The sequence below is a fragment of the Protopterus annectens genome, chromosome 2.part1 (genome assembly GCF_019279795.1).
Source record: "Protopterus annectens isolate FY-2018-M chromosome 2.part1, PAN1.0, whole genome shotgun sequence".
Lineage (NCBI taxonomy): Eukaryota > Metazoa > Chordata > Ceratodontiformes > Protopteridae > Protopterus > Protopterus annectens.
In genome coordinates, this window is record NC_056729.1 from 83,288,166 (window position 1) to 83,301,698 (window position 13,533).

The following is a 13,533-nucleotide window of genomic DNA, read 5'->3' on the forward strand; positions in this document are numbered from 1 at the left end:
TTCGTGTTTTACCGTTGCAGTCCTGACTTGTGGGATTTATTGCTGTGGAAGCCATTGGCCAGCCCAACTACCACAGTAAAAGTCTTCCCCCTCCTATGACCGGCAGACGCACTTGACTGACGTCAGTACACTGGGGTATAAGTACAGTCCTCGTACATCATTACCTAGTTCTTTTTTGCCATTTAGAGTTCAAAGCAGACTAAGAAGTACGTGCATTGGTCATTCCATGCTAGAGTGAAAACTTCTAAAGCTAAGTACCCCGTTGGGAGCTCTTTCCATTTCTAATCTAATGTCAGAGAAAGTTAGCAACTGCTTCTGTTGTGGCAAACAAATTCCACACTGGGATTTTCATACCCTCTGTGTTACCTGTTAAAGTCCTTCACACGATGTCCCCATTTGTGGTTTCTGCTCCCAGTTCAGCTCCAGACGTATTTGGCGTAGGGTGGACATTTTAGCTGGATTTGTTAGCGAGTCCCCTGAATCTCCACGTGGGATGGCTTCCTTTCTGCATCCCAACATCCATCTAACTAAACACAAATGGCCTAAGCAAAGGCCTTCAGAACACAACCATTCACCATCAGCACACCAGGGCTGGTTATTGCAGAAGTCTGTGAGGCACCCTCATAGCCCCCTCCTGCAATCGAGGTAGTGGAGAAGGTCTCTAAAGGGACCCTTTTGGAGGCCTGTATGGCATTGGAACCCTCAACACCATCACCAGTCGTTGATCATCATTCATCAGTCAGGTCCAATTTTGTTAAGCAGGCCTCTGCTTCCAGCAAACTTAGCACTACTATTATACTGCAGAGGTATTCAGGAGTGTTTCTGATGGCCTCAGACCAAACAAAAATATCACTCTCAAAAGGAATTAGTTAAATTGGCAGAGGACATGCTTTCCCTGGTAAGTGGTAGACACCCCCCCCCAGTTTGCCTCTGTGAAAGGGGAGAAAAGACACTATACTTGAGGTTCTAGCTGACCCCTTTGAGACCAGGCAGGACTCTGACCAGCAGGACTCAACCCTTGAAGATTATCTTCCCTTGTCCCCCTTTCAGGAGTCTGACTTGGAGGAAGCCTTACCATCTGATGTTGTTAATCTTCATTCATTACTGATGGGTATTGGTTCCGTCCTCTGAACCGAGTCGGCCGTTTTCACAAGCTTGCGCCAGCCAAAAACTCTTGAGCTAAGCTTATCTTGTAACTATTGATGTACACAACTTGTATTCTGCTGTCCTCCTCCTTGAGGGCCTCGTGATTGGAAGAAATTTTGTTTGATATTGAACTACTAGATTTTGATAGTCACTGTTGCTGTGACCTTAATGGACTTGGTACTGTCTAACAATTTTTTATTTTTTGAGGGATAGCTGTTAAAACAGGTTAATGGAGTGGCTATAGGGGCAGCCTGTGCCCCCAGTTTTGCTAATTTAGTGATGGCTAATTGGAACGGAATTACATTTTTAACATCCCCTACAAAAACTGTTGGAAATTACACCGATTTTTTTGGATAATATCTTTATTGTTTGGACTGACACTGGAAAAATTGAGTGAATTTTTGGAGTATATTAATGTTTCCACCACCTTTTTAAACTTTTCTTTTTCTGACGATGTTGACAGTATTACGTTTTTGGATATGATGCTGTCTAAAGACTATGTGAATGGATGTTTTATTTCCAGCATCCATAGGCAGCCCACTTTCTCCCACAGTTACCTCCACTACAGTAGCTGGCACCCAAAATTTCAGAAAAAGCTATGGTCAAAGGCCAGTTAGTAATACTTGCCAGAATGGTTTGACAATTCTGTATTTTTGGTGGAGTGTGAAAAATTGTTGGAGATGTTTATTAAATGGGCCTATCCAACTGGATTTTTATTAGACATTAAGAACAAAGTGGTGGGGAAAAGGCAGAAGGGGGATTGGTATGTATGCTCTTGCTACTAAAACCTATTAATATTTGTGTTGGACCACTCAATGCAAAGCACTCAATGGTGAGATAAGGGGTAGACTTTGATAAACCCTTTATTCTAACTTTTACCATTGATGCTTACAGAATAGTGGATTGTATTTTTGAAAGGTGGCTCATTAAATCCTCTGAACACTTGAGGAGGTTGTTGGGTGATGGGCCAAAAATGGTGCATGGGAAAAACAAATGTTTCAAGAATCTACTGGAAAAACACCCAGGAATGTGAGTAAGCCCAGTAATAGTGGTATCCTGTATCTTGCAGGCCATTCCTAATGGGCTGTCTTTCCTGCTACCTTCTTTCTAAATCATCAGGGAGGGTTCTCTCCTGTGTCTGTAAGGGCCCATTCCATTAGGGCAGCTGGGTCATCTATTGCCTCCGTGAAGGGCATACCTACCAAGAGAGAGAGAGGCGCCTGCTACCTGATTTTCTATACCCTTTCACACCAGACACTTCCTCTGTCAACCTTCTTTTACTCCATTTCAGTTTTTGTCTCTCTTTCCCTTCAAAACATTCCTTTTTCATCCTACTTAACCACCTTCCCTATTTTAAGCTTTGGGAATCTTCCCACAAGTCAGGACTGCAGCAGTCAAACACGAAGAACATAGTACAGTTATCTACACTTACATAAATGTAGATGTTTGAGTGTATTCACTGTTGCATTCATCCCCCCCCCATAGTGTACAGCATGGCTGTTACTTTTTCTTATGTACCAGGGATCCCTACCTTACCCTCCTATCAGCCTACGGATGCTTACCCTACCCATCTGGTCTTGCTACATTTGTCATGGATCCCTACTCTCCACTTCTACCTGCCTAGGGATCCTTGCCCTTTCCATCTGGTCTTGACCTGCTGTTCTTGTTGGGGGGGGGGCTCCGAACTACAGGGGGCAAGAAAACAACTGAGGTAATGATGTAGGCAGACTCCACTTATACCCCCAACGTACTGATATTAGTCCAGTGTGTTCCCTAGTCACAAGTGGAGGGAAAACGTACTGTGGTAGACGGGCCAACCAAGGGCTTCCACAGCAGGAAATTCCAAAAGTCAGGACTTAAACAGTGAATACACTCAAACATCTACATTTTATGGTAAGTGTACACACCTGTACTTACCACCACAGCCATTGCCTTTACATGTATCCATACTGACATAACAGAAAGGCAACATAATACATTTCAAGTCTTGAATCCTGTGACACAGATTTTTGATTCCTAACAGCTGCTTCTTTCCTCTTGAGTGTAAACATTTTAAATGGAACCAGTACATCTAATCCAAGAAGATTATTTTCAAAAGTGAAATGTTTTCCTCATGGAGTTAGTAGCACAGTCTGCATCCATTACATTCTATTCTTAAGGCTGTTTATTTATTTTGTTCCATCTTTGCATTTTCATTCATCAAGAATTGATCAGTGCTCTACCCCAGTTAACAAATTTTAGTTCAATAAAATACAAGTATTATATCGCAGCCATCTCCAAAAGCTTCATTAACTCATTACATCAAAGCGATGCCTCCAGGTGCATCTGCAGTTTCCTACGGACTCCTCTAGGTGTCAAATATTGCTTGTTCATGTTTGCATCAATAATTCCAAAATCATGCTATGTACAAGGTTTTAAAAGATTTCATCAAGAAACTTGCACAATTCCAAACTCAGCTGCATTAATATTTGACCTGGGCCAGGTGCAAGTAAATAGACATTAAGTGCTGTTTTTATGATACTAATTTATATACTGTAGATATAATTTTCACATTTTTCTAACTGTCTCAACAACTAAATGACACAGACAGAACTCTTTAACCTTATATGAAGGCTGTCAGCTAGATGAATACAATGCTGCTGACAGTATGTGTGTAACTTGAGTGGTTGCTGAGATATTGTAAGTTGTTTACAAAATATTACAAATGCAGTAGCCACTGTGTGTTTATTGTGACTTATTTGGTTTAAGACCTAGAATCTACAAAATACTTTGTGTCTTTCGGCTTTTCCCGGTTAGGGGTCTCCACAGTGGAACTCCGGTCTGCTAATGATTGGTAGTTGATTTTTACATGCCGAGTTACCAGCCCTGATGCACAACCTTCAACGAAGGTATGCCCATTCACGCATGTCTCCACGCAGAAGACGCTCTAGCTGAGAATCGAACTGGACAGCGTCTTACTGTGAGGCGACAGCACTACCGCAGCACCACCACCGTGGAGAATCTACAAAATACTGCCATTATAAAAATAGTTTGTCCTGAAGAGTTTGCCATTTATACTTCTTTCATAACCCCTATGGTTCCAGAGATATGAACATTTGTTTGAAATGTGAGAACATAATTTGGTTCTGCCAAAAGGCTTGGGCTCCGCCCACTGAAAGTTACAGTGCAAACTTCTTGAGCTCCATTGAAGTGAATGAGTTTAAGCGTAGCCAGTTACCCAGTTTGAGAGCTAAACCCTGCATTAAGTGTCTGTAAGGTAATCACCTTCACGGTTACACCAACCATCTATCAAACAGTAGGTTCACAGGAAAATACAAGGCTAATTCTAATTCTGTGTGGCCTTGTGTAAATATAAGGCTGCCTAACATTGTGGGCCATTTTAAGCATAGACAGTTTCCCTCATAGGTGAGACTCAAACCCTACACCTTTTGTTTGTGAGGTGAATATTTTAAACATGCCAACTCTCCAACTTTAAATACTAGGCAGTCAGTCTGCAGATGATTGCATATAGATTAAATAAACCAGACAGTAACCAAAAAGTGAGAATCAAACCGTGTACATTGTGTGTCTGAGGTAAATGCCTTAACCATTATGTCTTATCCAGATTATTAGTGTGTATTACAAATTCAATTTTTGTTTGTGGAGGTTAAAATGAAGAGGGATTTCTGGGTAGAGGGTTATTTGTGGTGAATTACGTAAGCTTGATTTATTTTGTAGTTTAGAAGAGGTTGGGAATTGGCCATGTTTCAGTAGAACTGTGGGAATCCTGGGCAAGTTGTTCAGTGTATCAGCAGTACAGATCAGAGTTGAGTCATCCTCATATTGGATTATTTTTGCATGTTTGCGTGCTTAATGGAGGCCATTCACAAATATGTTGAATATGAAAGTGCCTAGAATAGAGCCCTGGGGAACTCTGTATGCCATGGAAAGGAAAAGAGAAATGTTATATTGCCAGTTAACAGCCTGTTTGCTTGCAGGATAAGTAGTTGTCAAACCAAGTGAGTGTGGGCATATATAGACATAGGGAGGACAGATTTTGTAGCAGTTGTGTGTGCATGTGAAACAGTGTCAGAAGCCTTTGCTAGGTCAGGGAAGACAGCAGAGACTAGGTTTTCCTCCTTTCTGTTTTGAACAGTTGTGGTTATGAAGTTAAGGAGGGCTGTCGTAGTGCTTTAATTGGGGAAAATGCCATGTTGTGTTGGAAATAGCAGATTAATTTCTGAAATAAGTGAGTAGTTGTGCATGGATCCTTTCTCAAGGACTTTTAAGGGTGGAGATAGAATGGCTATTAGTCTGTATTTGCTAATTTCTGTTAAAATGCCACCCTTGTGTTAAAGGTAAGATGCAAGATTATTTCCATAGGTGGGAGAATGGCTTTCTTAAATTGAGTGGTTTATATAGAAACGGGATGGACCTGAGCATAGTAAAAAAAATTGTTTGTTTTTTTTTTATAAATATTTGTAGAGAAAAAAAACGTTTTTTGATATAAACTGGATGTTTTATAAAGCAGCTTTGTATAGTATTTGGTTGGAGGCATTTTAAATGGTGGGTTGAGCAGTTTTCATCAGTAACTGCTGTGTGTGATGGTGATGTTAAAGGTAAAAAAGTACTGTTAGTTGTAATGTCTGTGAAAAGATAAAGGAGGGAAGCAAGCATGTTGAAATTAATATAATGTGATTGTTGGCTACTAATGGAATATAATTCCAGGTCTTGCCTGTAATTTGGGTTATTGTTTGATCAGTGTTCTATGCCTGTAAGCACGTTTAAATATAAATGTATATTTATTGTATATATACATTTAAAAGATACTTTTATGTTTTTATAGAGGTGAATGTATAGATTTAAAAGATAATTTCCATTGTTTTATAGAGGTGCAGTTGAAACTATATAAATTTTTTTAAACCGGCAGAATTAGAGGCAATGATGAAAAATGTGAGAGTGATAAAAACATGAGAATTGTAGTTATTTCTTGCATTTGTAACGTAACTAGCATGTTTTCCATTTACCCCTACTTTTGGCTGAAAAACACCTTGTTGGGTATTAATCATGAGAGTTCAGAGTGAAATCTGAGATAGAACTTGACTTTTAAACAGATATTTACAAGCAGTTCTGTGAAAATAAAAAGTAAAGTAAGAAATTAAGTGCGGGAAGTGAGTAGTTTTACAAGAAATTGCTCCAAAGATTTTTAAATAGATTATATTCATATATACAGTGCACATTTAACTTAAGCCAATATGCTGTTTTCTTAAGGCTTAAAGGTTAATGTTTATAGAAGGCGTGCAAATTGTTCACCGTGTCTGGGAAGTGAATAGAGATGGGAACATATAACTTGTGTTCCCATTAATTTTCCTAACATGTACATTGGCATAGTTAACCTCAGTTTTAGGGTAGGTATTATATCTGATTGCAGCCATCAATTTGGACAGCTGGATATCCATTTTGAAAGTTGTGTATGTTTTGTTTTCTGAGAGTTAAAATGTAATTTAACTTTATTTTTTTTTGTTTCCGAATTTTTTATTGAATCGAAAGGTCTGGGAAATTTGAGATAGGGACCGACAGAGATGAGAAACAAGTTACATACAAGATCAGCCTGTCAGCCATTAGTCAGTGCATGTAAACTACAAGATTGAAACATGTATTCAAAAGAACTGCCATGTCCAGTATGTGTGAGTAAACAGCTTTATCAGACTGAATGCTTTGTTAATGTTAACATGGAACGTAAATGACCTTGCTGATAGAGATAAAAGCAAAGGGCAATCAATTGAAGTATAGGGTGCAAATAGCAATGATACAGGACACATTTTGGCTAAAAATAAACGTGTGAAGTAGACTAAGGATTGTAAGGTGGACATTTAAGCATAATATTAGTGAGAAAGGAAAAGTATAAAACTGTTATTGTAAGATGGGCTGCAGAAGTGATTCTAAAGAAAAAGATGCAATTTTTGTCAATTTACATTTGCAAGGGCATATATTTGTATTCCACCTATAACTGTTGTTATAAAGCATAGGATAATTTGGGGAGAACTAATCTTTTAACAGGTAGTATTACTTGTAGGTGGGGACTGGAACCTGATTTGCAACAGTGAAAAAAGGTCAAGAAAACCCAAGAGGGAAATATGACAAGAGGTTAAAGATCTTTTAAGAAATGTGAGAATGTCTTGTATGGAAAATGCAGATTCCGTAACAGGAACTCAGAATTTACATATTTCCAAAAATGAAATAACTGGGCTAAACTGGACAGAAGTGGTATTTAACAGGAGCATGTGTATTTAATTGAAAGCTTTGAGACTTGCCAAATAACTGTATGAGATCATGCAGCAGTAAAAACTAAGTTAAATATACCGGGCAGTGATGTAAAAATGAGACACTGGTGCTTTCCTATTTATTTGTTAAAGATTGGAATCTAAGAAATGAGTATTTGGTATGATTCAGTAGTTATTAGGAAAGACGGGAATTACTTAAGAGGAGATGAAGGAGTAGGAAAATGGAAAAGGATTCAAAAGCATGGTAAAAATAAGAGAAAAGCGATATGAGAAGGAAGTAATGAGTCATTTGGAGGGGTTGACAACAGTTAAAAATATTCTAGAAGGGGAATTGCGCAGAACAATTAGAGGAGCAAGTGCAGAGTGCAAAAAGAAAATAAGGAATTATTTGGACAATATGCATCAGTTTAGAAGGGTTGCTATCATATGGCTATTTTTGATAACTCTAAATTACCAAAACTTTTAACACTGTAAAAGAAAGTAGAAAGAGTTGTGTCCAAAGGGAGCCTGTCACCAGAAAAATAACCAGATTTCTTGTAGAGATGTTTTGGAAAGTTTATGAAAATTTGCATAGTGCAGAGGAATGGGAAAATTGATGTCAGTTTTTTACTGGCATCTGTAAAAGTGTGCAAGGCCTTCCTAAATAGTACGTCTGATCAGTCTTCTAAAGGACCGTATGCCTCTATGGGATTATACTTTGCCCTCGAAAAGGGTACTGTTCCTCCTTTTGAACTAGTTTCTTCTGCGTTGTTGAAATTCTTGTTTGAAAAGACCTCTTCCTTGTAGCTGTTATGTCATCTATAACAGTTTGAGCACTGCAGGCTTTACATATGAACCCCCATACTTAAATTTCCAAAGGGCAGATCTCTGAAAAATGCCTTCATTTATATCTAAAGTAGTCACCAAGTCAAAACTCAACCAGTTAATTCATCTGCCTGTATTCTTTCCACCCTATTCCAATAGAAATAAAATAGCCGTTACATTGTGTGGACATCTAAAGGCAGGTAGGTTTTGTGGACAGAACCCAATTAAAGCCATAGCAGGAATTTTTTAACTAGACAAAGTAACAAGTAGCTAAGTATCTGAATAGTTGACTGACTGCATAAAATTATGTGAGAAATATAAGACTTTGTCCTCTGTTTGGAGTACAGTTGAGCAGGGCAAGGGCTATCTCTCAGGACCTCCCCCCCGTTATACCCTTAGGTGACGCTTGTGCAGTAGCTGCTTAGGCTTCAGTGAACACCTCTGCAGGAGACAAATTTGAATATACTCTCCCAATCTGTATATCTTCCTTTGGAGTCTCTTTAATCATTGTTATTTTCTCATATAGCAAACTCCCCAGGAGGGTAAATTTGAGATTTTGTTCTGCTGTTGATGGTGGTGGTACTTCATATCAGACATGAAAGTTATCTACTTTCTAGATGGTAAATCTGGGTGAACAAGTCCATTCCTTGTAACGTTTGCATGTCTATGTCAAATCGAATGGCCACATTGTCAGACATATCCTCTCATCGACATTGCATGCCACTAAACTGTTCTGAGATCACATTACTTTAGGGATCAAGAAATTTGCCTTTTCCCCCCACTGCAGTGAGATCTCGGAGTTGGTATATATGATTATCAGGGGGGTTGACGGACTGCATTGTCAGTTAGATGACGTTCAACAGTTTGGCCATTCAGTTGTTTGACATAGACCCAACGTACTCATCTACATTGCTCTTTTCCTCTTACTGACTTGGTCTAGGGGTCACTTTTTTTCTTTATGCTTTGGTTTTGCACAGCATGACTGAGGTCTGGACAGAAAGATCTATTCTTGTGCGGTTTCTGGTATAATGAGAGAACTTTGAAACTTAATAAAGTTCAAGATGTTGAGCTGCCTATTAATAGTCCTGATGTTGATGAAGATGGATGCATTCATCCTAGTATGTCATCCCGATAAGTCTATAACTTTTGTTTGAATTTTATTATATGCCCAGAGACTAAAGTGCAAGGAATATTGCAATTGGAACTTGCCTGTCCATGAACTTCAATATTTTCCATCTTCAAATTGTACTTTACTTCACATATCAGTCTAAATGCTGATAACTGCCTTCAGTTGTGCCTTTTCTTATGAAGAAGTTGCTTCGTTGGCCATTTTCTAAAGGAAACTTCACATAACTTTTTATTGAAATCTTGCATCTTTCATGTCAGAGTAAAATCTTTTGTAGTGCATATTAAAAGGCATATATGATACATTGCTGCACCCAGTCTTTTGATTAGAAAACTGTGATGTCTGGCTTTGAGGCAATTAGACCTGTGCATATTTTCTATAGTTATGCATTTGTCTTCAGAACATATAATTTTACTACATTGTTTGGAAGCTTCCTGTATGTATCTGTTGAAATATAACAGATTATTGCAGCTTTTTCAATGGGTCTATGCTGTAAAGGGGCTGTGCTCAGCTGGACCACCCCATTTAACAAAAAGAGCACAGAAATTCATGCTTTTCAAGGTTTCGGGAAAGTACCAATTCAGGGATGTTGATTTGCAGTGCACAATACCATTTCTAACGAAACTTTCTCATGGTTACATTTTCATGTTGCATACTCACCATCATTCTCTGAATACTTATTCTTGCAGGAGTAATTCAGTGGTGTGTTACTATCACCAGTGTACATCACTGTTTTTTTTTAGGTACTGTATTTCAATACCTTCATGTATCACCAGCACACTCTGGGTATTGTGTTGTTGCACATCTCACTCAGGGGGCACTGTAGACATCCTTTTCAAAGTATCATAATTCCCAAGGATGGATATTGCAATTTCACCCCCCAAAGAGTCCTCCAAGCAGTGAAAATGCTTGTGGCCAGATGTGGTTTCACCTTTGGAAGGTGCATGAACACTGAACAATGGTACAATTACGTTGTTCCATTTGGTTCTGATAGGATTTCAAAAACTTAAGCACACTTTCCATATAGATTGTTTTTGTAATTTTTCCTAAGAAAGCAAACAGGCCTTGGCCATTATGATCAAAAGGGCATTCTACCAGGTTGTGGCTTTTCTAGTGCTTACATCAAACGTTTGTCTAGTCTGCACATTCACACCATACTATATTCTACTTTTGGGTCTCTCTAGTAATATAAAATCTGTTAGATTTATGAGTAATCGTATCACTTCATTATTGAAGGGCGATCTGATCTGCACTGGGTGCTTTATTCACAACTCTGTCCCACTGGAGACTGGCCATTCCACCTCCATTCCAGGATCTCCCTGAAACTGTGTCATGAATTGCTATAAGTAACCAACAGGTTTGCAGTTTTATATCCTTAAAGTTCACTTATTCTTTTAACAGTTCGAGTATGGTTCAGTTGATACTCATAAGCTTAACTGGGAAACATTAGGTGTGCATGTCCCTTTACAGGTGGTTACATTATACATGGCTCAAAGGAGAGATTTTCAGGAGAGCTGCATGAAAAGGCAGTGGTGTTCAGGACGCCAAGCTACTCCATTTACTGCTTAAGGCATTTTTAAGATCATCTAGAAAGGTGAATACTCATGTTATTTATTAAAGCGCATGTAAAGTAGGCTGTTTCAAACTTGCCTTCTGCTAGTGCAAGTGAAGTTTATCCTTCACTTTGTATAGATGTATTGATACATGATCTAAGGCTTTCAGACAGGACATTTCAAGAGTAGGGTTGCTGACCAGCAATACACTTAGTATTCCAAAGATGTGAGCTTTCATGTCACTTTTCTTAGCTTTGAGTTCTGCAGTGGTGTATGACATTTGTTTTTTCTTTCCTTTCTTGCAGACTTGCTTGTGGATATGCTGGGAGTTCTGACTAGTTATAGCATTACAGTTCGTGAGTTGAAGCTTTTCTTTAGTAAACTACAAGGAGAAAAGGGGCATTGGGTAAGTAGTTATGGCATTCATTAGTTAAGTATCTAACATTAAGTTTTTAACTTTTATTGTATGATGAGGGAGGAAGTTTTTATTTTTCCTTTTGTTTTGTTATTTAGTAATGACTTTTAATTAAGTTTTCCTGATTGTATTTGATGTGGTTTATTTGTAATGTCTCAACATCTTGTATGCAAGCGAAGTAATTTGACAGCTACCTTTCCCAAGTGAGGGATACTAGGAGACTGCATCATTTGAAGCAGAAAACATTCCAGCGTTGACTTCTCACCCGTCCTCCACCTGAATAACCTCTGGTGACTTGATTCCATTAAGTCCTGGCTACTGATAATTTATATTTAAGAGAAACATGCTTCTTAATACTGAAGCAAGTTGAGAGGTGAAAAAGTTATATGAGAGTTCCTGGCACTGAGTTATTGCTTGAAAAATGGCTGCTGCTTTGTCGTCATTTTGCCTCACATCCTAGATTTGTTAAGGTGCAAAAAATGTTATTGTTGAAGCAAAAAGATTTTTCAGAGAGTTTCAAAGTAACAGTGCAAATGTGTCATGAAGAGCATGATGGCAGTGCATTTTTTATATGTCTTTTGCCTTTCTGCCTGCAGACATCAAACTTTCCCTCCATCAGGCATGGCTTTTTGTTCCTCTACCCAGGAGCTCCACTTGAGATAAGGCAAGAGCTGTCACCCAGGCAGCCATGTGGGTGGTTTGTATCTCCACTTGTGCCCCCACGTCTGCTTGCAGTGCCTGTCACCTTGGCTGGATGCATCCTATTTACCTCTGGAGTGAGGTCCATATGTCCTGTTCAGTGACCAAAGGATAATCTGCCCCCACCAAGTGGATGAGTGTGGCTTATCCCCCATACTGAGACCAGAAGGCATCCTTATCTGTCTAGCACCAGCTGATAGGTGCTCCTTCAAGTTAATGGACCCCATTGTTTTTAGTATAGACTGTGGAGGTGTCCACCCCCCAACCTCCTCTTTATCCTTCTCCCACTGGTCATGGCATAGGCACTGCATCATCTTGGGGAACCCCAGTGGATTCCCATGTGTGTGGTGTCATGCACACACCACCTACAGGCTACCATTACCAGCTTGGGATTCCAAGCCTGCATCTCTTGGTCAGTGGCTTGCATCCAGGTTTCTGTTTGCACTGGAGAACTTGCAGAATTGGAATCCATCTCCTTTACACTGGAATGTGCAAGATGATCCTCTCACTTACTCCTATTATCCTTGCATTGGTTCTTCTAGCTTCCTGAGCTGCTGCTTAAACTAGTGTTGTCTGAGTTGGTCAGGGCTTATCCCTGTGCACAGCACGACTCAGCATGATGGCAATGGGATTGGTCAAGAGTGAGTAAGAGATGATTTTTGAAAAAGAAATGGAAAGTGAAGTTGGCTGTGTGGCAGTTGCCCAGTTTGGAAGTCAAGATGATCAGAAAATGGCAATATTAAAATTACTAAAGATGCTGAAACCAGTTTGGAAGCGGTTACGTGTGACCTAAAGCATTTTTCCTGGATTGTTAATAGGGTATACTTATACTGGACAAGTGGTAACATTATATGAGTTAGTGTTGGTGAGCTGTTACACTTGTAATACGTTGCTGGGCTGCAGTTTCGGCAAAAAAGTTACATTCTAAATAAGGCACTTGAAATGTATGGCAAGTGGTGTGTAACAGTAGTTTGTTTTGTTGGAAGATAGAGCCAGACAGACAAACTGCAGATTAACTGATGGTTTGGAAGGCAAAGGAAATGTAGATCACTTCATGTTCGTTAGAACTAAGATGGCCCTGTGAAAATAAATTTACTTAAGTCACTGGGAATGGCATAAGATTATCAGTTGCCTTCATCTCTGTCTGAGCATGTGGTTACTTTAGGTTAGTTTTGGTTCAATTTTTTTTATAGTATGAAAAGGAACGGATACTGTAGCAGTTATGGTGTTTGGGGGAAGGTATGCTGGGGAAGGGCAGCCTATTTTTATAGATCATGGTTGTTCTGAAACTTCATTACAGTAGAGAATTCAATTTACAGAGATGGATGGAGTACCTTATTACTGGAAAGTTAAGTATGAACAAACCTTTCTTTTGTTTTTCCAACTGGCATGCAATTGTTTACAAGTGCAAATTTGGCAGTGGTAAAATTAAATGGTTTACAGTGTTGCTGGTTCCTGTTGGCTGTGGATCATGCAAGTTCTTTTAAGTGACTCCAGTTGAGTGGAATTGGATGACAAATTGGATGA

At 39.1% G+C, this 13,533-nt stretch overlaps 1 protein-coding gene across 1 annotated transcript in view; it reads left to right on the plus strand.

Annotated features, from left to right (window-relative positions):
- Nucleotides 1-13,533, plus strand: part of LRBA (LPS responsive beige-like anchor protein) — a 4,045,850-nt gene that overhangs the window by 586,914 nt on the left and 3,445,403 nt on the right. The window contains exon 3 of the mRNA XM_044063433.1: nt 11,198-11,298. Coding sequence (XP_043919368.1) covers nt 11,198-11,298 — 101 coding nt within the window. The remainder of the gene's footprint in view (nt 1-11,197; nt 11,299-13,533) is intronic.